The 26637-nt window shown below is 41.6% G+C and overlaps 2 protein-coding genes across 6 annotated transcripts in view; one reads left to right on the top strand and one right to left on the bottom strand.

Annotated features, from left to right (window-relative positions):
• Positions 1-5846, top strand: part of mrpl35 (mitochondrial ribosomal protein L35) — a 28571-nt gene extending 22725 nt beyond the window's left edge. For both annotated transcript variants that reach the window (XM_069923661.1, XM_069923662.1), the window contains exon 4: positions 5455-5846. In XM_069923661.1, the coding sequence (XP_069779762.1) occupies positions 5455-5643 (189 nt within the window). In that variant the 3' untranslated portion in view covers positions 5644-5846. The remainder of the gene's footprint in view (positions 1-5454) is intronic.
• Positions 5847-6383: 537 nt separating this feature from the next.
• The window catches only part of LOC138757034 (receptor expression-enhancing protein 1-like), a 177861-nt gene continuing 157607 nt past the window's right edge, over positions 6384-26637 (bottom strand). For 2 of the 4 annotated variants that reach the window (XM_069923659.1, XM_069923660.1), the window contains one exon: positions 18149-19679. In XM_069923659.1, coding sequence (XP_069779760.1) covers positions 19608-19679 — 72 coding nt within the window. In that variant the 3' untranslated portion in view covers positions 18149-19607. Of the gene's footprint in view, positions 7583-18148; positions 19680-26637 lie in introns of those variants that run through there. The other 2 variants (XR_011353285.1, XR_011353286.1) reach the window with 2 other exon arrangements.

Raw genomic sequence — 26637 nt, 5'->3', positions numbered from 1 at the left:
AGTCCTCCTTCAAATTGTCAGCTCTCTATTCTTAATACCTCTTGTACACCTCCCTTTTTCTCCTAACCAAATTTCCAATATTCCTCGAAAACCAAGCCTCCCTATGACTTCCAGCCTTTCCTTTGATCCTCACTGGGACATAACTACTCTGTACCCTCAAAATTTCTTTTTTGAATATCCTCCATTTTTCATTAGCATCCTTACCTGAAAATATCCTGTCCCACTCAATACTCCCCAAATCCCTTCTTATTCCTACGAAATTTGCTCTTTTCCAATCCAGAACCTCAACTTTAGGCCTCTCCTTGCTCTTCCTTAAAACTACCCTAAAACTAACAGAATTATGGTCACTAGACCAATTGGTTCTCCAACATCAATGTCCGCTACCTGACCTAGCTCGTTCCCTAACAGGAGATCCAGTATTACACCATCCCGAGTCGGTTCTTCTACTAACTGATTTAGAAAACAATCCTGAACACATTTAACGAACTCCAGCCCATCCAGCCCTCTAACTCTATGGGTATCCCAATCAATGTGTGGGAAGTTAAAATCTCCCATGATCACTACCCTATGATTTTCACACATATACATTATCTCCCTACAAATTTGTTCCTCTAATTCCCTTGGCCCATTTGGTGGTCTGTAATACACCCCTATTAGCACCCTCTTGCCTCCTCCACCCCTCAATTCCACCCAAACAGCCTCACTGGTCGATCCCTCCATACCATCCTGCCACCTCACGGCAGTAATGTCCTCCCTAACAAGCAGAGCAACTCCTCCTTTTTTACTCCCTGATCTATCACATCTAAAACAAATGTATCCCGGAACATTAAGTTGCCAGTCCTGCCCCTCCTGTAGCCAGGTCTCACTAATTGCCACAATATTGTGACCCCAAGTATCTATCCATGCTCTCAGCTCATCTACCTTGTTCACTATGCTTCTTGCATTAAAATATATGCATCTCAGAGAATGACCCTCACATATATTCTCTTTTTTACCTTCTACCCTAATCTCCATCCTACCTTTCTTATCTTTTTTATTCCTAGCTAGGTGGCCATACTCCCTGGACACTGCTCTCACTCTCTGTTCCCCACCCCCCTCCCAAACTAGTTTAAACCTACCCCCACAGCTCTAGCAAATCTACTTGCCAGCACATTGGTCCCCCTCCAGTTCAAGTGGAGTCCGTCCCTCTTGTACAGGTCTGACCTTCCCCAGAAGAGATCCCAATGATCCAGAAATCTTATCCCTTGTCCCCTGCACCATCTCTTTAGCCACGCATTCATCCTCCACATCCTCCTATTTCTACCCTCACTAGCTCGTGGCATGGGCAGCAATCCAGAGATTACTACCTTGGAGGTCCTGTTTTTTAACTTCCTACCTAATTCTACATAATCCTGATTCAGGACCTCATCCCCACTTCTAACTAAGTCATTGGTCCCCACATGGACCACGACTTCTGGCTGTTCTCCTTCCCCTTGCAGAATGCTATGTACTCGATCAGAGATATCCCTGACCCTGGCACCAGGGAGGCAACATACCAACCTGGATCCCCGATCTCGTCCCACAAACCTCCTATCTGTCCCTTTGACTAATGAGTCCCCAACTACAAGAATCCTATTCTTATCCTTCTTTCCCTTCTGAACCTCAGGGGCAGCCCCTGTGCCAGATACCTGACCCCCACGACTTGTCCCTGATAGGCTGTTCCCCCCAACAGTATCCAAAGCCGAATACATGTTGCTGAGGGGCACTTCCATAGGGGTACTCTGCACTGGCACTCTCCCTCCTTTCCTCAGAGTCACCCAATTCCCTGACTCCTGCCTTCTAGGGGTGACTTTCTCCCTGTAACTCCTCTCTATCACTGCCTCTGCTTCCCTTATGATCCTCAGTTCATCCAATTGCAGCTCAAGCTCCCTAACACGGTCACTCATTATTTGCAATTGGATGCACCTTTTGCAGGTGTAGTCATCAGGAACAGCTGTGCAGTCTCTGACTTCCCACATCCCACAATTGGAGCACTTAACTACCCCAACTGACTCCATTTCCTCCTTTCTTACTATAATACCTTTTACTAATAAGCTCCTTCTTAGCCCCTGCTCACCAAAGTCCCTCGAACCAAAGTCCCCACTCCTTCACTGGGCCACTCACTCACTGCGCCGCTCCTCGCTGGCCGCTCCCTCCTTTTCTACTCCTTTTACTTGCCCCAGTCTTGGTCATCTGAAAATTTATTTTCTTTATTTTTTTTTGTCGGTCGTTTAAATTCAGGATAACACGGATTTTTTCATACATGTGAATTATTTGGATGCTCATGTAAGAGGCATGATCAGTCAGTTTTCAGATGACACAAACTAGGTGGACTTGTTGTCCTTATGGAAGTCAGACAGGCTGACGGGGTGATTATAATGGTATTGGTGAAGTAGGCTGAAAAATGGTGGATGAGTTTGATCCTGATAAATACAAGGTAATGCATTTTGGGAGTACTAATGAGGCAAAGACATCCACCATGGATGGGAAGGACCTCGTTAGTATTGAGAAACAGAGGGTCCCTAGTTTGCAAGTCCCCAAAAAATAGTGCAGGTCGATAATTTTTTAAGAAAATAGCTGTTAGTGCAATACTGTTCAGGATCAGAGACCCAGGTTCAAATCCTTGCTTCCCGTGAGGAGTTTGTACATTCCCCCTGTGTCTGCATGACTTTCCTCCGGGTGCTCCGGTTTCCTCCCACCCTTCAAAATGTATGGGGGTTGTAGGTTAATTGTGTGTCATTGGGCGGCACGGCCTTTTGGGTCAGAAGGGCTTGTTACCAAGCTGTATGTCTAAACAGATGTATGGGGACCAGGCCTTCTTTAGTTGGGGCATTGAGACAGGGGGGTTGTGCTCTCACCTTATAAGATATTGGTCAGATTTCAGCTTGAGTACCAAGTGCAGTTCTGGTCACTGCAGTGTCGGAAAGATGTAATAGACCTGAACTGATGCAGAGGAGGGTGTTGCTTAAGATGGAACATTTTGATTATGAGGAGAGACTGGAGATTCTAGATGCTACATTAGAGAAGGGAAAGAGTGAACATGATGGAAGTATGTTAAATTGAAATGAATTTAGACTGGGTAGTCTAAAGGAAACATTTCCCCTGTTCAATAGGTGAATAAAGTCAGAGGACATGGAGTGAACATAGAACTTTACAGCACAGTGCAGGCCCTACTGTCCATGATGTTATGCCGACCTATATAAACTTACACAACAAACTAAATCTTCCCTGCATCACTCTCATAACCCTCTACTTTTCTCGCATCCATGTGCCTGTCCAAGAGTCTTTTAAATGTCTCTATTGTACTAGCCTCCAACAATTTGAGAAAGAATTAAGAAATTTAAAGGGAATCTGGGTGAGTGTCTTGATAAACACTTGTATCGCCTGGGTATAGAAGGCTATGGTCAAGTGCTGGAAGATGGAATTAATTCAGGTGGTCTGTTTCTTTGTTGTGTGATTCAATGACCAATGCCAGGGAGGAATTAAATACCAAAATCATAAATAATATTAGGCATGCTAATTGGGAAAGAAGCTGCCAAGTCCCATAACCAAGATGTCTTCCTTCCAATTACCCTAGCAAATATTAGATGCATTGATTATAACCTTCCAAAATTCCTTAGAATTGTACAGGTTCCTAACCTTCCATCCAAGATTCCAAACACTGGCACCCTCCAAAAATCGACCCTTTCTTTGGTAGATGCAATTACACATAAGTAACATTAATTTCCCGTAATAAATTCAGCATTTTCAGAGGGAGATCCCCACCAGTCCCTGCCCCTATCCTCTCTTACCTTCAGTGGATAGGTGACTCTCAGCTCCCCCACCCAGTGGGAGAGAAGCAGGTGGCAGATGGCTCAATGTGGGACCAATGGCTGTCTTTGTTATCCACAATCCTTCACACAGTTGGTACCACTCTGCCAGTTATTGGTAAGGAAGATGGCCACCCTGTCGCCTCTGACCTCCACCTGACCAATGTGCTGATCGAGAGCCTCCTGTACGATGCTCGTCGAACCACCAGTCATCACGCACACTCCCTTCCCTCCCCCACCCCACCTCCCCAGGACTCAGCCAGGCCTAGGGCACAAAATAGTCTAGCACTGGCCTGGGGGGGGGGGGGGGGGGAGAAGCAATGGAGTATGGGGGAGGATGGGCAGCCGATGGACGGGGTGGGGGGGGCAACAGATGGCTGGGGGTGGGCAGCAGTGGGTGGATGGACAGCGGGGGCTAGAAGTGAGGCATTTGCTTAAAGGGACCAAAATTAAAATGATTCCAAAATATGGAAGATTCCGAACAACAGCAGGTGTCCGGTCCCGGCAATCGCAGATAAAAGGTTAGATAAAAGATTGTAATTAGAAAGTACAAGAGGCGTGGCAAAGGAAGCAAAATTAAATGTGGTTTGCGATATGCAAATAAGCTTAGTATCCTTTGGAAAAATGCTAGAATCAATTATTAACTAAGAATAGCAGATTTTAGGAAGTTGTCATTTAATCAAGCAGAGTCAACATAGCTTCATGAAGGGGAAATTGTGACTGACAAGTTGATTAGATTTCTGAGAAGTCTGAAAAGAGTGCATTGAAAGGAGCAACTACAAATTTTTCAAGAAGGTATTCACTGAGGTTCCACACAAAAGGTGGAGTAACAAGATCCCATGGTGTTGGATGTAATATGGCATGGATAGAGGATTGGTTAAAAGGCAGGAAGTAGCAAGAAGAGATGTGGGGTCAACGTACAGCGGCCAAGTGTGCAGACGGCACAATTGATAGTTGGGAAGGCAAGATGTGAGCACGATACAAGCAATTTACAGAAGGGATATTTAGTAGTTAAATGAAGCAGTCAGCAAATGTGAAGAAATGTGAAGTTGTTCATTGTGGAAGGAAGAACAAAAGAACTGAGCATTATTTAAATGGGGAAAAACTAAAAGCAGCAGTTAGTCTGAAGATGTTGTTTAGAGCTGTTCTGCATTCTGAGCTTAAAGAAAGGGAATTTTTGGATAGTTTGTACATGGAACACAAAGCTAGCACACACATGCAGCAGATAATCTGGAAGACTAATGGAATCTTAGTCCTTATTTCAAAGAGCTTGGAATTTAAAGATAGGGAAATTGATCAATTGAACAAAGACGAACAGGGAGAGTAGGTTAATTGGTCACATGGGCGGGGGAAGGCTTGTGGACTGGAATGGCCTGTTATTGTGCGGTATCTCTCAATGTATAAAAATTAATTAACACCTGATCTAGAATACTGTGAACAGTGTTAGTCTTCCTTTTTAAGGAAAGATATCATCTCTTTGGAGCTGGTTCAATGAAAGTTGCAAGAAGCACAAATTTTTCTCAGCAGTTTCTTGTTGGAAATGGCAGGGAGTGAATTCAGGTTTGAACCATGAATGCACGTGTGAGTTGTGCTGTTCCGATCCTCAACAATGCACCTTTAATTTCAGGCGGGTCATAAGAAGAAACTTTGGAAAAAGAGAGCCAAGAGAAAACGTCGACTCAGACAGCATGTCTTCTGCAACAAAACTCAAAGCAAAATGCTGGATAAAATGACAACCGATTTCTGGAAAAGGCGGAACTGGTATGTGAATGATCGGTACCAGATCTACCACGATCGAACTAACCTGAAGGTTTGAATATCTCTAACAAATCTGGTGAAATCCATAGTTTATTGCTTTAATCCAGGGACAGAATTAGAACATACCTGAGAATAATAGTGGCCAGCTTTATCATCAGTGATACTGGAATACTGGAACACTGGCAAAGGTGGTTCTTTTGACTGTAAGATTTCTTTAATGTGTGTTTCTGTTTAATCCAGCAATAAAACGTCCCAACAATGTCACTTTATTTGATTGAATTTTTTGGATGGGACACTTTCAAGTTCTTTTGGACCTTCCTTGACAAAATCAGAAGATTTGCACTGAGTTCTTCATGTTGCCAGTCTGGTGGTTTGGTCGCAAAGAAAACAGTGCTGAAAATATGAGTCCTCAGCTTTCCTAATCTTCACAATCCCTCCCTTTCTTGAATGTCCTCCTCAAAATCTGACATAATAGCAAGCTAATAAGGCTTAGCCACTACCTCCTCCCTCAGCTGGGTGTTATTTAATTTTGTTTTATTCTGCTCAATGAAACTTTGAATGCATCACCCTATAAATACAAGCTGTCGGCTTCCAAGAAATGTTGGAAATTTCTCACCTCCCCCCACCCTTTGTGGTATCTTGCATTCTATATGATGGCTTTGTACGATGGCAAATCTTGTAATGAGTAACCAAGAACATGTGTGAAGTGCAGTAGAGATCAAATACTCTACCTAAAATCCTTGAAAAGGAATGCTATGCCAAGTGCGTATGTGTAAAACATAAAAATGGAGTCATCCCTTTATAATTTTTCTGTCTTTTATTACAATTCCCTGTGACAAATGTAAGTCAACAATCCCGTAATTCATGCAGTACTCTGAATGCAACCAGTGTAACAGCAACAACAGTTTCTCTATATACAATTAACATTTGTAGCCCGGGTAACACAAACGTGAATGAACACAACTGTAAAGTGCTCTGGCCTGCCAGATCTGCAGTTATTTACTGCAAATGTAAGGAAATAAAAAGGTTCTTGCACACCAGAAGGAAAAAAAATTGCAATAGTACAAATTAAGACAATCACCTTTACTTATCAGACCAATCTTTTGTGAAAGGTAATTAAAAACCAGTGCAGGTTGCAAGTAAATCTGCTTAAATATATGCAGCTAAAAATGCAAGGGAAAATACAAGTATTTCAACTTGTACATTTTCCCTGTATAGTTATGCAGTGGTGTACAGCATAGTCTGCATTAGTTAAGTCAATATAATTGTTACAAAAACATGTAATTATTTTACATTTGCATTCATTGTGTCTAAATGTGAACAAGCTAGCACAGTGGTTTAGTACTCCGATAAGGCAGCACACATCTATGCCATTGCCTGCTATTGCAGTGCAAAATAAAAATTAGTTAATAGGCATCTGTTTGACATGTATCACTAGTGTATATTTTTTTAGTCCATTTAACTATTCAAAGTTTTGTTGTCCATCTTGCACGTATGAGTCAATAATTGCAACACCACTCACAAAAAGAGGATGTTATCCATCATAAAGTAGTGCCCAACAGTGCTGGAGAAACTCAGCAAGTTACGTGGCATCCACAGGAATATAAAAGGCAGTCAACATTTTGGGCCTGTGCCTTTACTCAGGAATGCCAAAATAAGGTAGATGCCTGAATAAAAAGGTGAAGGGGGAGGGGGGAGGGTGGGCAGAGGCTGACAGGTAAGGTCTTAGGTTGATAGAGTTGGGAGCTGAGGTGATAAGGGAGAGGGCAAAGAAAAGTAGCTCTCTGATTGGAGAAGAAAAGAGAAGGGGGTGGTGAGCTGGAGGAAGGAATGGCCTCAACCTGGCAGTACATGAGGCAAACTCTTTGTTGAGCACCTTCGCTCTCTCTCCATTGCGACAGCAAGGACCTCTGTATGGCCAACCACTTCAATTTCACGTTCCATTGCCAGCCTGGCATATCTGTCCATTGCCTCGTGTGCTATCAAGTTGTAGCCACCTGCAAATTGGAGGAACCACATGTTGCATTTTGTATTGGCAGTCTCTAACCAGATGGTATCAATATCAATTTCTGCAATTTCCGCTAACCTCCACCCACGGTCATTCTCTTTCCCTCGTCTCTCTGTCTCACTTATCCCTACTCTCTTTTTGAATATTTTATTTAAAATTTTAAAACCACAATACATTCAATCAATAATTATATATATATATATATTAAGACAATACATGTGTAATTTTTATACTAATCCCTCCCTACCACCTTCCTCCCCCTTATCCCTACTCTCCACCTGCTTCCCTCCCTTCTCTTCTTTGCCCTTTCCCCCATCACCTATGCTTCTTTCTCGTCTAGCTGTATTCACTCATTATCCCTTACTTGTTGGCTGGTATTCCTATCTCCTCACCCCCCACTCCACCCACCCTTTTTATTTTGGCATTTCCGTGATTTTCAGCACTCCTGAAGGGCTCATACCCGAAATGTCTGCTTTTTGCTTCCTATGTGGTGTGACCTGGTGAGTATCTCCAGTGTTTTTGTGCACTGGATCTGCAGATTTTCTTGTTTGTATCCCTCATAAACTTCACCGCACACTTTTTAAAAAAAAAACCTTCAAATAATATCAGATAGTTGTGCATAATAATTACAATCACATAAATATACTTGCAAGTATGAGTGCCACAAATTTAATAGGATTATAGCATGAATTTTATGCCGTAAAACTCCAGGGAGCTGTGACATAAAAGCTGAGTCATCAGAGATGGAGGCAATGCAAACTATCGTGTTTGTGCTGACTCTTTGAAATAGCTACCTGATTATTCCAACCACTTCATTCTTTTCACATATTCTTGCATATTTTTCCCTTTTCAAAATTAGTATTGAATCAGCCTCCTCCACCATAACAGGCAATGAAATCCAGGTTTGTTATAAATATGAAGCTTGCACGATGGCAGTTGTTAGTGTCGTGACAACCTAATAACCTTCTCAATGGGCTGAAGAGCCTGCATTGTGATCTTTGTTTTAATATTTTGGGGTAAATAATTTTACTATGTATGGTAGAAGTGGTGAAATTTTGTACTGCCACAATCTGAACTCATTTAGTGCTTTCAGTTTAGGGGAATGCAAATGAAAATTGGTTCAAAAGGCATTCTAGTTAAAGGAGGTTGAGAGGCTTGATGGTTGGAGAGGATCCAAAACTTTAGGGATAAAGAGAATTATAGAAAAGGCAAGATGCAATGGTGGGAAAACCTGGAAGAATTTGGATTATAGAGGGATTTAAGAACAAGGTGAACTTTTAAATTAAAATGTGATTTGAAAGAACCCTTCCATTCCTTCATGAACCATGAAAATTTGAGAAGTTATTGTGATCTCATCAACACTCTCTTTTCAAATTATTAATCTACATTTATCACTTAATACCACACCGGGCCTCCTGATGCACATGACTGCTTAGTTTGCTAATTAGAAGCAACTTGGAATCTAAAGTGCAAAATCTTTTTAAATAGTTGAAAAGAAAGCCCGTTTGATCAGAAAATGGACAAGGAAACACTCATCCATTCAGAGAAAACCTTACCTTCTAGCCTTATTTTAAATGTCTACTTCCAGCCTATTTTAAATGACCACTTCTGTTTCACTGTCCATTCCGTAGGATTTATCTTAAAACATTTTAATTAAAACTATCCTTTAGTAGTCCATTGGTGTAAACCTTTGACATCTTAAAGTTTTGAAATCACAAGTTCTCTCCTATTGGCTAGACTAATCCAATTTTGTCTGGAATAAATCGTACAAATTCAAACCTAGACTGAAGGCTCTCTTCAACATGTATTAATGTTTGATTCATGTCGGAACAACTTTCGCTTGTCTTACATTCTTGCTTTCTCCCCATATGTTTCATAACATTTGTTCTAATTTTTATTACATCGTTTTTAAATTTAGACATATACCACAGTAACAGGCCATTTTGGACCACGAGTCCGTGCCACCCAATTAACCTGCACCTCTGATACATTTTGAATGGTAGGAGGAAACCGGAACCCCTGGGGAAAATCCACGCAGACACAGGGAGAACATACAAACTCCTTACAGACAGCATGGGATTCGAACCATGGTCTACGCCAATTGTGCCACCCAAATAATAGTTAATATCTTCGCCTATGAATTAATTGTTCAAAATATTAAATATACTTCATGGTCCCTTTGATCTGATTACCACATTGTATGAAAGGCATTGAGACTTTCATAGCACTCCTGTTTCCAGCAATGTCCCAAGAGCTAGAGAGTGTTTTGGAGATTTTCGGCCATAAATAAAATTGTCAGCGGGCTATTTTTTACAAGGTTGAAAAATATCTGAGGACCTTCCAGTTGTTAACATACAATCACACCCTAATGTTTCCATGGCAGCAGCCAGCCTCCTGAATGGAATCATTGGTAGGTTGCTATCTCTTACCTGGACCCAGGGTAGGCTGCCTGTCTCTTGGCTGGGACCCAGGGGTGGACCTTTGCCACAAATGTGCTCCCTTAAGGAGGACTTGAGAGCCATGATCTTCTTGTTCACATTTCCATGCAGACAAATCTTTGCCTCAGGTTGAAAAGGGAGCAACGTTGAACTTGTGATGAGCTGTAGTTTTCAAAGGTAGCAAGTGCAGCACTCTTTGCAAGCTTGCTTGTTGTGTAATGACTTTCTTAGACCTTGATTAAATAGTCTTCCAGCTCATATCATTGATTACAATGTCATCCATACAGTGAAATGTGCACTTAAAGTAGAAGATAGTCAGGTTTAGATTAATTACAAGGCAAAGCAAGAAACAGTGATTGTGACTGTGGCAAGCTCAACAAGTGTGTGCAAGAGAATGCAAAAGAAATTCACCAAGGAGAAACAGGATAAAAAAATAAATAGAGCAAAAAAAAACCCAAAAAATTATCACGCTGGAAACTGACAAGGAAAAGCTTTATCAATGTAGTTGTGAGAGTTGAAGGAGGCTCTCAGTAAAGCTGGAGAAAGAAAAATCAAACTGGCCAACTGAGGAATATTTGAAACAAAAGATTTTTAAATAACTCTTCAAGGCCATGTCAGATTACATTTTTCCTTACTCTGTAAAATTTCTCATCTGAGTATGATTTGACATTTTGTCTTTGGCAGATTTTGGTGGTCTGTGGTCCTGAAATATTACAGGACTAATTTCTATATTGATAGCCAGCTCCGGGCCTCATTTCACTCCTGGATTGTGACAATTCAATGCCCAATTGCGTGCTTGCAATACGGAATGCACTGACTGATCTAGGCATTGGGGATCATAAACCACAGCTCTCAAATTCAAAATCTGTCGAGTTGAAAGCAGAAGTTGTGCAGCACCTGCTTTCAACCTACACTCTATATCTGAGTATATGCTACTTTTTGCTCTGCCTCCTGCATTTTGGGGGTATTTTATAGACTTTGGTCTGCTGATCATGAAAATCACCTTAAAATTTGCCTATCACATTCCCACTTTTTTAGGTATAGCCTATTTTTGTGATTTCCTGTCATATTTTAAGTCTACTTCAAGCCTACAAAACTATGAAATGCAGCATGTAATTGAAAATTCATTTTCTGCATTTCCGCTTGGGTTTTTTCCCTGCTGATCTTGGTGCAGTCAGTGACGAACATGGTGAAAGGTTTCACCAGGATATTGCAACTATGGAAAAGTGTTATCAGGGCAACTGGAATCCATCAGTGTTGGCTGACTGTTAGACACTGACACGAGAGGCATCAGATGCTGAATACAAATGAAAATCAGTGGCAAAACATTTTTGGGTCTGTTGAACTAACGCAATGTGTCGGTATCAGTATGCCAAATTCAATAAACGTTCCTGCTTCTTCCAACTTCTTTCATGACGCAGCAAATCTGAAATTATCTTTGTGTTCAGCTTGAAGTTGTTTATCATAATCCCTGATTTAATTTCAGAAAGCAAACCTTTTGAAAAAATATTGTCGTCCAGGGTTACCTGACGTGCCAGGAAGATCAGAGGATGAATTAGATCCTCAGGCCTCTCCATTCCATCACCTAACCCAGCCAGAGATATTGCTGTTCTTAGATACTAAAACGTACAAGCTCCAGAATAACTGCTGAGGTACTGAGTTGTAGAACAATGGGAAAATTACTTCAAGAGGCCTCAGATCCAATTGTAAAGGATAATAAATACACCAAACAAAGTAAGCACTGGTTAATGAGAACATTTCAAGCCTTGGCAATGACCTGTTTAAGACCTGTTTAAAGCTGCCATTTTGCAGCATTCAGTTTAAAATGTTTATTCTCCCCACATAATTTTCAAAACCTAAATCTGCTTGCAAGCATTCAGCTTCAAAAATTGTCTAAAGTTAATGTGTAGATATCACTGCTGGTTCTCTAATTAATAACAGAAAAATGTTGGCAAACTTAAAATCCTGACCATTATGCCATATGTTTCAAGCATTTAGTTATTAAACCACACCAAATTGAGCTGTTATGACTCAATACAGGGTAAATACCTTCACTAATATTTTCTTTGACAGCACCTGCCAAATGTATGACCTCGAACATCTCAATGAGCGGCACAGTTAGCATAGCAGTTAGCGCCACACCATTACAGCGGTAGCTTCGAATCCCACGCTGTCAGTAAGGGGTTTGTTCGTTCTCCCCATGTCTACGTGGGTTTTCCCCAAGGACTCTGGTTTCCTCCCACCGTTTGGAAAAAAATGTACCTGGGGTTGTCGGTTAATTGGGTGTGATTGGGCAGCAGGGGCTCGTGGGCCGAAAGGGCCTGTACCATGTGGTATGTTTAAATTTTAAAAAATTTAAAGGATGAAAGTGACATGGTATGTCACCACTTACAGCTTCCCCTCCCAAGTTAGCACCATCTTGACTTGGAAGCATAGTGTCCTTCCTTCATTATCACTGACCTAACTCCCTTCACAACATTGTTTTGGAGTACCTTCACCACAACAATTTAAGACACCAACAGTGACAGTTAAGGATGGAATAAATGCTGACATCCCAAAAAGGATATAAAATATCCAGCAGTTTAAGATCAGTTTTACAGAGGAAGTCTTATTGTATGGGGACACCAATGCCCCTGAGTGTAAAGCTCTGCAAAAGGTAGTGGACACACCCCAAGACATCATGGGCAAAACCCTCCCCACCATCGAGAGCATCTACAGGGAATACTGCCATCAGAGAGCAGCAGCAATCATCAAAGATCCACAGCACCCAGCACATGCTCTGTTCTCGCTGCTACCATTGGAAAGAGGTATAGATGCCATCGGACTCACGCAACCAGGTTCAGGATCAGCTGCTACCCCTCCACCATCAGATTCATCAACAATGAACTCAATCAGGGACTTACTTAAGGATTCTTACTTTTGCACTTCATTGATTTTTTTTCTCTCTTTCTTTGTATTACGCAGTCAATTTATTTATTTGTTTACCTGTGCACATTGAGTCAGTGTTTTTTTGCTTTGCCAGTAAATTATAATTCTACCTTGCCTGCAGGAAGAAGAATCTCAGGGATGTAAATGACATTGTGTATATGTATTCTGACAATAAATCTGAAATCTAATGAACAGCTACTTGTGGAAAGTTATAGAAAGAGAGACTATAATTGATATTAACAGTTTCTAAAATATTGAGCGGACAGGAAGATTTCAGATTTATCGTCAGAGTACATACATGACATCACATACAACCTTGAAATTTTTCCTGCGAGCATGGCAGAATTACCACTAATTGGTAGTGCAAAAAAAAATGTATACAGCGTATAGATTTAAACAAATAAAGAACTGTACATGGATAACAAATGTAAACAAACTGCAGTACAGAGAAAATAAAAAAGAAAATCAATAAAGTGCACAAGAGTCCTTAAATGAGTCTCTGATTGAGCTTGTCGTTGAGGAGTCTGATGGTGGAGGGGTTCCTGAACCTGGTGGTGTGAGTCTTGTGGCATCTATATCTCTTTCCTGATGGTAGCAGTGAAAACAGAGTGTGTGCTTGGTGGTGAGGGTCTTTGATGATTGCTGCTGCTCTCTGATGGTAGCATTCCCTGTAGATGTACTCATTAGTGGGAAGGGTTTTGCCTGTGATGTCCAGGGCTGTGTTCACTACCTTTTGGAGGGCTTTACGCTCTGGGTTATTGGTGTTCCCATACCAGACTGTGATGCAGCCGGTCAACACACTTTCCATCATACCGCTATAGAAATTGGCCAGGGTTTCTGGTGTCATACCAAACCTCAGCAAACTCCTGAGGAAGTAAAGACGCTGACATGCTATCTTTTTGATGCCATTAGTGTGTGGAGTCCAGGAAAGATCATCCAAGATAGTGACGCCCAAGAACGTAAATTTGCCCACCCTCTCCTCCTCTGATCCCCCAATGATCATTGGATTGTTTATCTCTGGTTTTCCCTTCCCAAAGTCAACAATCAGCTCCTTAGTTTTGGTAATATTGAGTGCAAGGTGGTTTTTGGTGCACCATTCAGCCAAGTTTTCAATCTCCTTCTTGTATGCTGACTCATCACCTTCCTTTATACAACCCACAATAGTAATATTGTTGGCAAATTTGTAGATGGTGTTATTGTCGTACTGAGCAACACAGTCGTAGGTGTAAAGTGAGTAGAGCAGGGGGCTAAGAACACAGTCCTGTGGTGCTCCAGCACTGATGGAGATTGTGGAGGAGAAGTTCTTGCCAATCTTCATTGATTGTGATCTGGAGGTGAAGAAATCAATGATCCAATTGCACAGTGGGGTGTTAACTCCTGGGCTTTGGAGTTTGCTGATCAGTTTTGAGGGGATGATGGTGTTAAATGTTGAACTCGGTAAGACATATTATTGTGGCATTGTAAAATCCCAAACACCACCACATAATTTGTCACCACACAGTTCCACCTCACAGCAAGTTTGCAACTCTTTTTTTTTCATGCTTCTTAAAATAACATCACCCTCAACAGAGAAAAAAAACAGCATTATGTGGAAAAGCTTTGTGAACATTGAAGGGATTAGCGGTGATACCAATAGCCCCACCTGACAAGCAGACCATCTTTACTTTCACTTTTTTCCCCAAGCTTGGAGTTAGTGAAGCCACAGCTTTTGGATTTCACTTTTCAACCTTGGTCACAGCCTTTCATCTAGGTTTTCCGCATTTGAAAACATCCAGCAGTGTAAGAATTCACTCAAATCGTGCATTTAGCCCAAAGGAAACTGGTCTTTTATATACTGGTTATCCCAATGGCACCATTTGACTTCTGACTGGAATAATTGATGAATAGGAAAAATGTTCATAACTGATGTCCACCATAGGGCTAAGGAAGCAAAGATTTTAATGTGGGCTCAGATTTAAGAGAACTGATGCTGCTGCCTGTTAGACATGGAGTTTGGCTATAGAACTGGATCACACCTGGTCTAGGAAATAAAGAGCTGCATTTATGTGGTGCCTTTCACAGCTTTAGGATGTTTTGAAATGTTTTAAAACCAAATATATAAAAAGCCCTAGTATCTGGAATTCAAGTAACTGGCAAAAAATTAAGGAAAATAAATAAAAAAAAATTAAAATAAATAAGGTTAAAATAATAGGTAAAATCTGTAAGTTCAAAATTGTTCTCTGAGGTAACTCATAAACCTTTGGTGAAGATGGGAGCAAATATTCACCCAGTGGAGTTCCTTGGTCGAGCTTTGTTCATAGCAGCAGTTTGAATAAATTAGTTTTTGAATAAAATGGTGTCGCCCAGGATGAAGAACTGGTTTATGCCACTCGCCATTGGGGTGACTCTCTTGAAGTGTCTCCTTATCCCTGATTAGTAAGTGGTGCCCCCGTCAGACCCTTTATTTGTAAACTGGGGGGGTTTAACTATCTATTATGTTATTGTTTGTCTTTTGGGTGGCTCCGTGGAGGGGGAGAAACCTGAAGATGTAGTGAAGGTTAAATGTTTTCAAAGAACGTGCTGAAAATAAAATAAAATTCTTTAAGGTTTATATATTCATGCAAGTGAAGTTTGTTCAGTGTAGCGTAGTATTTTTGTCTTTTAATCTTTATTCTTAATGCAGGTGTTAGGTGTTGTAAGAGTAAGTCTCAAGCAACTGGAAAATATACTCATCTGACATCTATCAATTCCTATTAGTGCTGGATACCAGAGGTTTAGTGTAATTATTTTTCAAAGTAATTATGGCAGTAAATTGCACACAAGGATGTGACACTGACCAGATAAACTGTTTCGGGTGATGAGTGAGATGTTAATATTTGACATGGGGATTTCTGGCTTGACAGCTAAATAGGGCCTTTCCCTCAGAAAGCAGATGGAGCCTCACCTGAAAGACATCTACCTGCCCATTAGCTAACTAACAACTCAGAATATTACAAGCTAATGTAATACTAAATTCATCACAAGCAAACAGTCCCAGACTACCACTACCATGCCTGATTAAAGGAAGTTCTAGCAACTAAATCATCCCCGAATAAGAAACTTAGTGTAAGCCTCCACAAATTCACGTGTGCTCCCTACGATTTGAGAGTTAAACATTTGAAGGAAAAACATGCAAGGAAAGGGTTAATTATATGTTTCGATTTTTTTTTTCCCACAAACCACTTTGTTACTAAAATCTGTCTCAAAAATGCTACAACTACTTGTCAAGGTTCAACCAAGTATCGGAATGCCTATAGACACTATAAGGCTGTTCCAAAGCTTTAAAGACTACCAAGTACCAAATATACTATCTACAATACACTATCACTACCCTTAAACTTCCGCATGCGGTATCACTCATGTGTTCAGAGCCCTTCTCCATGTGTTCAGAGCCCTTCTCCATGTGTTCAGTGCCCTTGTCCATGTGTTCAGTGCCCTTGTCCATGTGTTCAGTGCCTCCTTGGAACCTATTGTTTTCCTCAATGGAACTGGAAGCTTTCAGGCATCCTGGCGATGCACTGCACAATACATTTATCTGCTTCAAGCATCCGAATGTAGGATTAAAGTTTCTGTTTCACATTCTCACCAGCTACTTATGTTCATTTTGAGAAGTTTTGAGCCTGAGGGGGGTGGGGGGGGAGAAATGCTGGTTTTACTCCAAAGCCAGATTTGACCCAGGCCAGGTGGATACCACCTTTTCCCTAACATCCAAACCTTACTTTTCTGTATTCCAGCTCCACCCAGCCTGGTGTAGGTATTTGGGCCTAAATCCAGCTTTAGCACAAACCATACTGATGCCTGTTGGAGCTCAAGGCATTCCTCAGACAGCCTGAGATAGAAAATATAACCCAAATATATCCCTCTGTTGTTTCATGGACCTCTTCTAAATTCAAGCATCTGGAAGACTTTAGCAACATGTTTGCACCAAAATAATTATAAAAAAAGTTAATGCTGACCTTTGCTTCTCTCTATAATTAATAGATATAGAATTAGACAATCACATTCTTACTGGGTGACTGAAGCATTATAGAAGAGGAGGAGATCCTCTCAATCACTGTCACCATTCCCCACAAAGGAAGTTGTGAGCAAGGTTATGTGGAGCACAGATTAACCCAGAAACTGATCATGCAGTAGCACCACCCAAAGCACTTAAACATTCAACGAAGTTTTAAAGTGTAGCTACTCAAGGAAATATGGCAATTCTTCACATAGTATGTTGGCACAGGTGTCAGAGGTAGAGTGACCAGACAATCCATTTTGGTGAATCCAAGAGTTTGGGAATCAGACCAATGACAGAGCAGATCAGAGCAGAGGTCACCTCCTGTTCTTGTTACTTCAGATGTTGAAATATTGTTACCAAACCCTATGAAAAATCACATGGTTTTCTTCTAGTCTCAAAGGGAGACCAGACCTTACCTAGTTCAACATCTCCAATGGAAGGATTGGGCCAGCTAGCCCAACCTGCCACACCAATCTCTATGATCTAACCCAGGCCTCAACTCTTCCTCTGTGCAAGATGGTTGGAGTCTTTAACAACTCCTAGAGCAATGGTTCTCAAACTTTTATTCCACTCACGTTCCACTTTAAGCAGTCCCTTACTAATCATAGAGCACCTATGTATGATATAAGATGCCATAGGTGCTCTGTGATCAGTAAAGGATTACTTAGGGTGGTATGTGAGTGGGAAAAAAAGGTTGAAAACCACGATCCTATAGTCCAGCACTCTCAATGCACCACTGCAATTTCAGCTTAGAATTTGGAGCCAGGCACCTGTGGGGGCTTGAATCCATAACCTTCCAACTCAGAGGAAGGTCATAAACTGAGCCCCAGTTGAAAACACCCCTTCCTTCACATATAGATGCAGAGACTAGTGCACCTTGCCAAGGGAGGGATGCTCTTCTGAAAAGAGCAACAAAAATGTGTTTTCTTAAGCAACCAAGATGTTTCCATGATTGTTTTTTAATGTTAAATGATGTATAATATTAGTAGAAAGACCATTTGCCAAAATAGTATTAAATTTTGCTGATGAATGCACCAACCAGTAAATAGGGATCCGCTGAACCTTTTACAACAGCGCTGTTGATGTAACTTCCTTGCTGTGAGTCCTTGGTATTACACTGCTCATATTTTCCAACATTTCCTTTCACGACAATAGCTGACTAACAATGCCATTCACAGCGCTCTGAAAATAGGTTTATTCAATTTTACAGAGAAGCAATTACGATAGAATCATCATATCTGGGTTCTCCATATTCCTGTAATCGCACAATTATTTACACCAGGAGAAATGTAAAAGAAATTGTGATGTAATTCTTGTCAAAAGCTCGAAGGGCAATATTCTAAATATGCAATAAAGTACAGAGAAATACAATGTCCACTCTCCTCCCCCTCCCGCACCCCTCCAAACACAGTGCATTCATTGGTGTGTTCCTTACATAGATGATTGATTTATTTATGTTTAACAATAACTAAGCTGGGCTCCATCAATTAACAGACTAATTAATTATGGGAACCTCCTGCACAGAATTTGAATTGTAAAGGAAAGAATATACTTAATCTCCTTTTGAAGGTGAAAGATAGAACAAAGGCAGGTCAATGGAATTGAGGCAGCAGGGTCAGCTGTGATCTAGCTGAATGGTGAGCAGCCTCGAAGGGTTGAATGGCCTCCTGCCATCTACTTCTATTACATCAGTCTCCATCACCACCCCTGAATGGAAATCACTGCTTGCAAAACACAAGAGAGGGAATCAGCTCTTTTGGTTCCTAAATGAATATTGCTTTGAATATGACACAACAGCAAGCAGAAATTTCAGAATGATTGTTTACTCCGGTGGATCAATAAAAAAATGTAAAATCTATAATGCTTTTTAAAAAAAATTTTGGTGCAAAATATGTGCTCATTACTGACTCTCATCAGTAACAATGCAACCTCAAAAGAGATCCATCCTGGCAGACTCGTCAGCCTGTAATGTGCACAATGTGATTAGAGTTTCAAGTCATACATTGAATGTACTTATGTACAATATAGGAGATACACTTGTGTAGAGGACAGCACCCATACTGTGCATGAAATATATATACCTGTGCATAATACAACACATTTACCTATATATACATCACATACACCTGTGGTCTGCATAACACATTTGTGTACATGGTGTAACAGAAACCCTTGTACACAGAATAGTATAAGTACTGATGTACAGAAAAACAGAAATCCCTGTGTAAAGTGGGACAGATGCAGCTGTGTATAATAGAGCAGATATCCCTGTTTACATAAATAATTGTCTGTTCAATCTTTTAACATTTTTTTCTGGATTACTCCAAAGCAAAAACCCTATGTGTTGGAATGTTCTTCCCCAAATCTGAAGACACTAGATCTACAAGCATTTCGATGAAACTGAATTTTGTTTGACAACCATCTGTAAATTTTGAAAGCTAACAAAGATAAATGGAAACATTACGATGCAGATTATACTCATGGATAGTCGTTGAAGGCATCTGCAGGAAAGGTGATGCCAGTGGTTTCTCTGCAGTTCCCTGTGGGTCACTTGTTGCTTGGCTCGTGAAGGCAGGACAATAAAACAGCAAGTCAAATCCAGGTCCCTCCGGCACGATGGCTCTTTAGCATTACATGGATTTGCCGGTGCAGCCTGAGGTAAGTTTTCTCCTGGGTGGTGGATTAGGGTGCCTTTGCTCCACCTATAAAAAGAAACACATGCACACATTATACATAATTCATGAGCACCAAAGATCTTTGACATTTATCGTTTTTAGGCGTTAATTATACTTAAATCGTGATTTGTGTTATTTTATGTACAGTAAAAGTTCCTAAAATCCAAACTGCTTGGGGATTGGGTCGGTCTGGATTTCCAGATTTTCCAGATTCTCGGGCAGTACTTTTAAAATTCAAATTTACGGAGGAATAAAGAAGAGATGAACAGGAACATTTTGATAGTTTATTCATTTGCAAATACAGCATGCTTTATTTATCAAAACGAGCAGTTTTAAAGAAAAATAAAGTCAACATGACAAAATTGTAAACATGTACTACAACTCCCAGAAGCCATTGAACCGGCTATGTGACATCAGTGCACGACAGTGCGTGATTCGGGCTTTTAAAAGGTTGCATGGGTTATGAAGAATAAATCCATTTGGTTCACTCGAAAAACTCCTTGCGTGTTATTTCACTGTGATTCCAGCAGCCACAATTAGTGAACCCGACGAGTTCAAAAATGACTCTGCAGCCGTTGCTGTGAAGCTGCCACCTTTCTGGACAGTTGAGCCTGAACTGTGGTTCCAACAGGCTGAAGAACAATTTCACCTTCACCAAGTCAAGTTGGACACTACTTGTTATTATCATCTTGTCAGTGTCCTAGACTTGGCCATCACCAAGAGGATCAGTGACTTCCTATGGGCATCCACCATGTACCAGCAAGTATGATGCTTTAAAAGCACTTTTATTACAGGTTTATAATATGTCCTATAGGGAAAGGGCAGCCAAGCTATTGCATCTCGATGGGTTGGGAGACCACACCCCTTCAGAACTAATGGATGAAATGCTGTTCCTGGCATCTGGCGAAAAGCCCAATCTGTAATTCAAGCAGCTCTTTTTAGAGTGAATGCCAGATGATATTAGGCTCTTGTTCAAGTGTTCATTTGAAGACCCAAGGGCTGCAGCGGCGGAGGCAGACATTTTATGGCTGGCTAAAAAGGACGGTAAGAAAAGAAACAACCAACCCCTCCGATATTGACCCTCTTAGCACATCACTCCCTACAAACAGACAATGCCCCAAAATGGGCAAGCAGCCTGTGGACACCTCATCTTGGTGTTACCATCACAGGCGTTGGGGAGTAAATGCCCACGAGTGCCTTCCATCCTGCCTGTTTTTGGGGAAACGCCCAGGCCAACCATCAGTAGGGGCTGTGGTGGTTGGTGAAAAACCTACACGCATACTGTATGTATGGGACCAGTTGTCCTAGTGAAAATTTCTGGTGGATACAGGTTCAAAAGTTAGTGTTATTTCCACACACTGATTTTGACACACACCATCCTACCCAGTCCTGCAACTATGAGCAGTTAACAGTTCCAACATTCTGACCTTTGGCACCAGGAAGATGAATGTCAAGTTCAAGAATCATCTCTGCACTTGGCCATTTATTATTGCAGCAGAATCCCGACCTTTGGTGTAGATTTTCTTCGGGCTCATTCATGCCTTAAAAGGGTGTCAGCTAATAGATGGATCTACTTCTCAGACCATTCCTCTGGCAGATGCCTATACCCTGCTCCGTGCTTCCAAACATTAAGTAAACCAGTGGATTAATTCTTCAAGCTGTTGGAAGATTTCCCTGCGATTACTATACAATTTTCTGCCTCCACTGCAAAGCACAGTGTTACTCATCGCATTTATACTAAGGGCCCTCCTATCCAAGCTAAAGGGCACCTCTTTCCCCCAGAGAAGCTGTGTTTAGCTAAGGAAGAGTTTGCCAAGATGGAGGAACTAGGCATAATTCGTAGATCCAACAGCCCCTGGGCATCCCCATTACATATGGTCCTGAAACACAATAGAGGTTGGCGACTATGTGAAGATTACAGGTGGCTTAACGCCATCCCGGATTGTTATCCAATACCTCATAGTCAGGATTTCTCGGCTAATTTGCAGGGAGCGAAGATCTTCTCCAAAATAGTCTTGGTGTGTGGCCATCACCAAGTACCAATAGAGCCAGAAGACATTCCAAAAACAGCAATAATTACCCCGTTTGGGTTGTTCGAATTTTTACAAATGCAATTCAAATTAAAGAATGCTGCTTAATCATTTCAATGGGTGTTGGATGCTTTAGGACGTGGTATGACCAATGTCTTTATTTACCTCAATGACATCTTAGTGGCCAGTGCGACCAAGGAAGGATATTTGGAAAATCTTCATACACTTTTTATTCATCTTCAGAAATTTGGACTGACCATCAATGCGTTTTTGGACAAGAAGCAATTGATTTCTTGGGGCATAGGATTACTCCGGAAGGTGTGACCCCGCTGCCATCCAAAGTTGAGGCCATTACTAAAAACTCAAAACTTGCTACAGTTAAAAGCCTGCAGGAATTCTTGGGAATAGTAAATTTTTACTGTTGGTTTCTTCTGGGAGCAGCTCATAACATGAAGCTTCTTTTCAATTTACTGTCCAGCAATGACAGAACCATCCACTGGACTGAAGAGGGAAACGATGCCTTCTTGAAGATGAAAGATTTGCTGACTCATGTCACTGTGCTCAACTACCCAGTTTTAAATGCAGCCACCGCCCTTTCGACAGACGCTTCCAGTATGACCGTAGAAGGTGCACTTCATCAATATGTCAATGGGCAATGGAAACTGTTAGCATTCTTCAGCCCCCATCTTCGTGAAGCAGAGAAGAAATCCAGTGCTTTTGATAAGGAGCTTTTGGCCATTTACTTGTCTATTCGACACTTCCATTATTTTTTTGGAGGGCAGATATTTTACTATGTACACTGACCACAAGCCCTTAACATTTGCGTTTTCCAAGGTCACAGAGCTCAGGTCAGTTCGACAACAATGGTAATTATCATTCATTTCAGAATTCTCCACAAAAATATCACATATTTCTGGAAAAGACAATGTAGTAGCTGATGTACCTACCCATTCTGCTCCACTAGAGATTTTGTCTGTAGATCAAGGTATTGTCTATGCATCTTGGGCTGTGGCCCAAAAACATGACCATGAGACGAATGCTTATCAGACTGCAATCACCAACCTGCAATTGAAGGATGTCCAGTTTGGAGTTCACGGCAAACTACTCCTCTATGATATATCAACAGGACACCCATGCCCAGTCATTGCGGCATCATGGAAACATCAAGTATTCGACTCTGTGCATAGTCTTTCATATCCGTCAATTAGATTGACTGATTAAATGGTTTCCGACAGGTTCGTGTAGCATGGTCTTAAAAAAAAAGTTACACAAATCGTGAGGTCCTGCATTGCCTGCCAGAAAGCAAAAGTTCAGTGGCATAATAAGGCACCACTGGAGTCCTTCCCGGCAGTTACTTGGCATTTTGTTCATGTCCACGTGGGCATTGTTGGTCTGCTTCCTGTTTCAAGAGGAAACCGTTATCTTCTTACAGTAATAGGTCTATGTGGTGGCCCAAGGCTGTGCCTATGGTAGATGCTACTGCATCTGGGTGTCTCGCTTTGGTTTACGCACACATATTACTTCGGATAGAGGACCACAATTTACTTCCTCGCTGTGGACGACCTTGTCTCACTTGCTCGGTGCAACAATTCATCATACAAATGCCTATCATCCCCAGGCCAATGGAATGGTGGAAAGATTTCATCGACATCTCAAGTCAGCCTTGATGGCTCGGTAGATGGCCTGAACTGGGCTGATAAGCTGCTCTCGGTATCGCTGGGCATTAGAACAACTCCATAGGAGGACCTCTAAGCTTCATCTGCAGAGCTCGTGTACAATACGCTGTTGGTGGTTCAAGGGGAATTCGTCCCTTACCATTCAAATCCCAACAATGATCTTAAGGAACTGTTGACCAGTTTAAGGGAGACCTTAGGAAAATTGGCCCCTCTACCATCATCTTTGCATGAAGAACTCTCTTCCTTTGTGCCCGAAGACCACAAAAACTGTGAATATATCTTCATCTGTAGGGGATCACTTGGTCAACCTTTACAGATGCCCTACGAAGGACCTTATAAGATACTCAGACTAACTAGGTCGACCTGTATTTTGGACATTGGAGGGAAGCCACAGTCTTTCACTATTGATAGGCTTAAATCAGCTTATGTGGACAAGTCTTCCCCACTGCAGCAGCCAACAACAGAGGTCCACCACCTAAATGACAGATGAACATTTCTTCTGGGTGTGGGGGGTGGGGGGGGGGCAGTGTAGTGGTGCTACGGTGGAACTATAACTCACAGAAGGCATCAACCAACTATGTGATGTCAGTACGTGACTAGGGGTTTTAAAAGGTTGCACAGGTTATGAAGAATAAATCCATTTGTTTCACTTGAAAAACGCCTTGCGTGGTTATTTCAACGTGTCCACTGTGATTCCAGTGGCCACATACAAATATTTTTCACTACAAAAGAGAGCGTCCAATGCTTAAAATTATGTTAAAAAATGAACATTCATGAGAAAAAAATTCACGCACGCACGCACGCACGCACGCGCACACACACACACACACACACACACACACACACACACACACACACACACACACACACACACACACACACACACACACACACTGCAAGGTTTCATGATTAATCCCCTTACTATGCCCTCTACACTCACAATTACGAAGCCAAGTTTGGCTCCATCACAATCTATAAATTTGCTGATTATACCACCACCGTTGGCTGAATAACAGGCAATGATGAGTCAGAATATCAGATGGAGATCAAGAATTTGGTTGTTTCATGATAGAACAACAATCTTACTCTCAATGTCGGCAACACTAACGAGCTTATGGTGGATATTAAGGAGAGGCAGAGGGATCATGCTCCTGCATTGATGGGACAGCAGTGAAGAGACTTAGTAGCTTCAAGTTCCACATATTGGAGGACCTCTCGTGAACCTAGTACATTGAGTAAATCATGAATGAGGCACACCAACACCTCAACTTTTTAAGAAGTCCAAGAAGATTTGGTATGTCATTGGATTCTCTTACAGACTTCTTCTACAAGTATAGTGTAGTCTCCAGTCCATACATCAATGCAAGATGCAGCCTCAAGAAGCAGCCAACATCATAAAGGGCCCTCACCACAGCTGGCTGCAGGCTGTTGGAGATTGGCAATCAAAGGACTCAAACCAGGCTGCGGGCTGCTGGAGACTGGCAGCTGGATGACTCACCAAGCTGCGGAATTCTGGAGATTGGCTCATGGAACAAGGTACTGGGACTGGTATTCATGGGGTGCTGAGGGCAAGAAAGTCTCCCAAATGGCCTCAGGTGCCAAAAGCTTCATGATTGAATTGGATGTTCAGATGTGGGAGCTGTGGTCACCAATGTATCAACTAGGAGGTAAGGCACCATCTGTGCAGTTGCAGAGATTGCAGGAGCACAGTAGGCAAATCTACAGACACTAGTGTCTCTGAAGGGTCTTATGTTTCTCTTTCACATTTTGTGTATTAGTGCAATAAAGGAATCTTGAAACTTAACTCACCACAATCTGGCCACAATCTCTTCTCACTGCTTCCTGGACTCCAAGTTCAGCATGTCTAGATTTAAGTACATTAGATCACAAGACTACATCAAAGCAGATGTAGGCTATTCGGCTCGCCGCCATTCCATCATGATCTGATCTATTCTCCAACTCACCCAATTCCCCTGCCTTCTCCCATAATCTTTAATACCTTGATTATTCAGATAGCTATCAATCTCTGACTTAAATACACCCAACGACCTGGCCTCCACAGTCACCCTGGTAGCAAATTCCAGAGTTCTGTCTGACTAAAGAAATTTGTTTTAAATGGGCACCCTTCAATCCTGAAGTTGTTCCCCCTTGTCCTTAACACCCCTACCATGGAAACAACATTGCCACATCTACTCTATCCTTATGTGGTTCCCCCCTCATTCTTCTGAATTCCAAGGAGTATAGTCCAGGAGCCATCAAATTTTCCTCATTTGATCATCCCTTAATTCCAGGAATCATCCTTGTGAATCTTCTATGAACCCTCTCCAATGCCAGGAGGTCCTTTCTTAAATAAGGAACCCAAAACTGTACCCCATACTCCAACTGAGGCCTCACCAGTCCCTTACAAAGCCTCAACATCACATCCCTGCTCTTATATCCTATCCCTCGAGATATCAATGCCAATATTGCATTCGCCTTCTTCACCACTGACTCAACCTGGAGGTTAACCTTTAGGGTATCTTGCACGAGGACTCCCAAGTCCCTTTGCACCTCCAAATTTTCAATTTTCTCCCTATCCAAATGATAGTCTGCCCTTTTATTACAGTTTTTTTTATATAACAGCTATCAAGCTGTTGAACCTCCCTGTACTACCCAACCCTAACCATAAGACCACCAGAAGATCTGTCTGCACTATTGTACTGTCATTTTTTCTCTTGCACTGTGGATATAAATATGAATCTATCCTTTTATATTTATTATCTCTTTTTCTGTCTTCATAAATGATGGTAATTTAATTTGTACTATTGTAGTTGGTATATCTTACATACCAGCTCATCATGCATTCATTTATTCAATCACAAAATTGACCAACAGCTACTCCACTCATAACTTAACAGGTAAGCCCAATGTGCTACTGTGTTAAAAAAAGGACAGTTTCAAGTTCAATCCTAAGGCAGATAATCTAAGATGGCATGCGAAAGTGGACATGCAGGTGTAGCAGGCAGTGAGGAAGGTGAATGGTATGTTGGCGTTCATAGCGAGAGGATTTGAGTACAGGAATAGGGAGATCCTACTGCAGCTGTACAGGGCCTTGGTGAGACCACACCTGGAGTACTGCGTGCAGTTTTGGTCTCCTTATCTGAGGAAGGATATCCTTGCCTTGGAGGGGGTGCAGAGAAGGTTCACTAGACAATTGAGGAGTGCAGAGCAACAAAGGGATTTAGGAGTTATGGTAAATAGTACCCTCAAGGCTGATACTCAGGTAGATGGTGTGGTGAA

This window comes from Narcine bancroftii, chromosome 3, assembly GCF_036971445.1.
Source record: "Narcine bancroftii isolate sNarBan1 chromosome 3, sNarBan1.hap1, whole genome shotgun sequence".
NCBI lineage: Eukaryota > Metazoa > Chordata > Chondrichthyes > Torpediniformes > Narcinidae > Narcine > Narcine bancroftii.
This window is presented reverse-complemented; position numbering and strand designations above follow the sequence as displayed.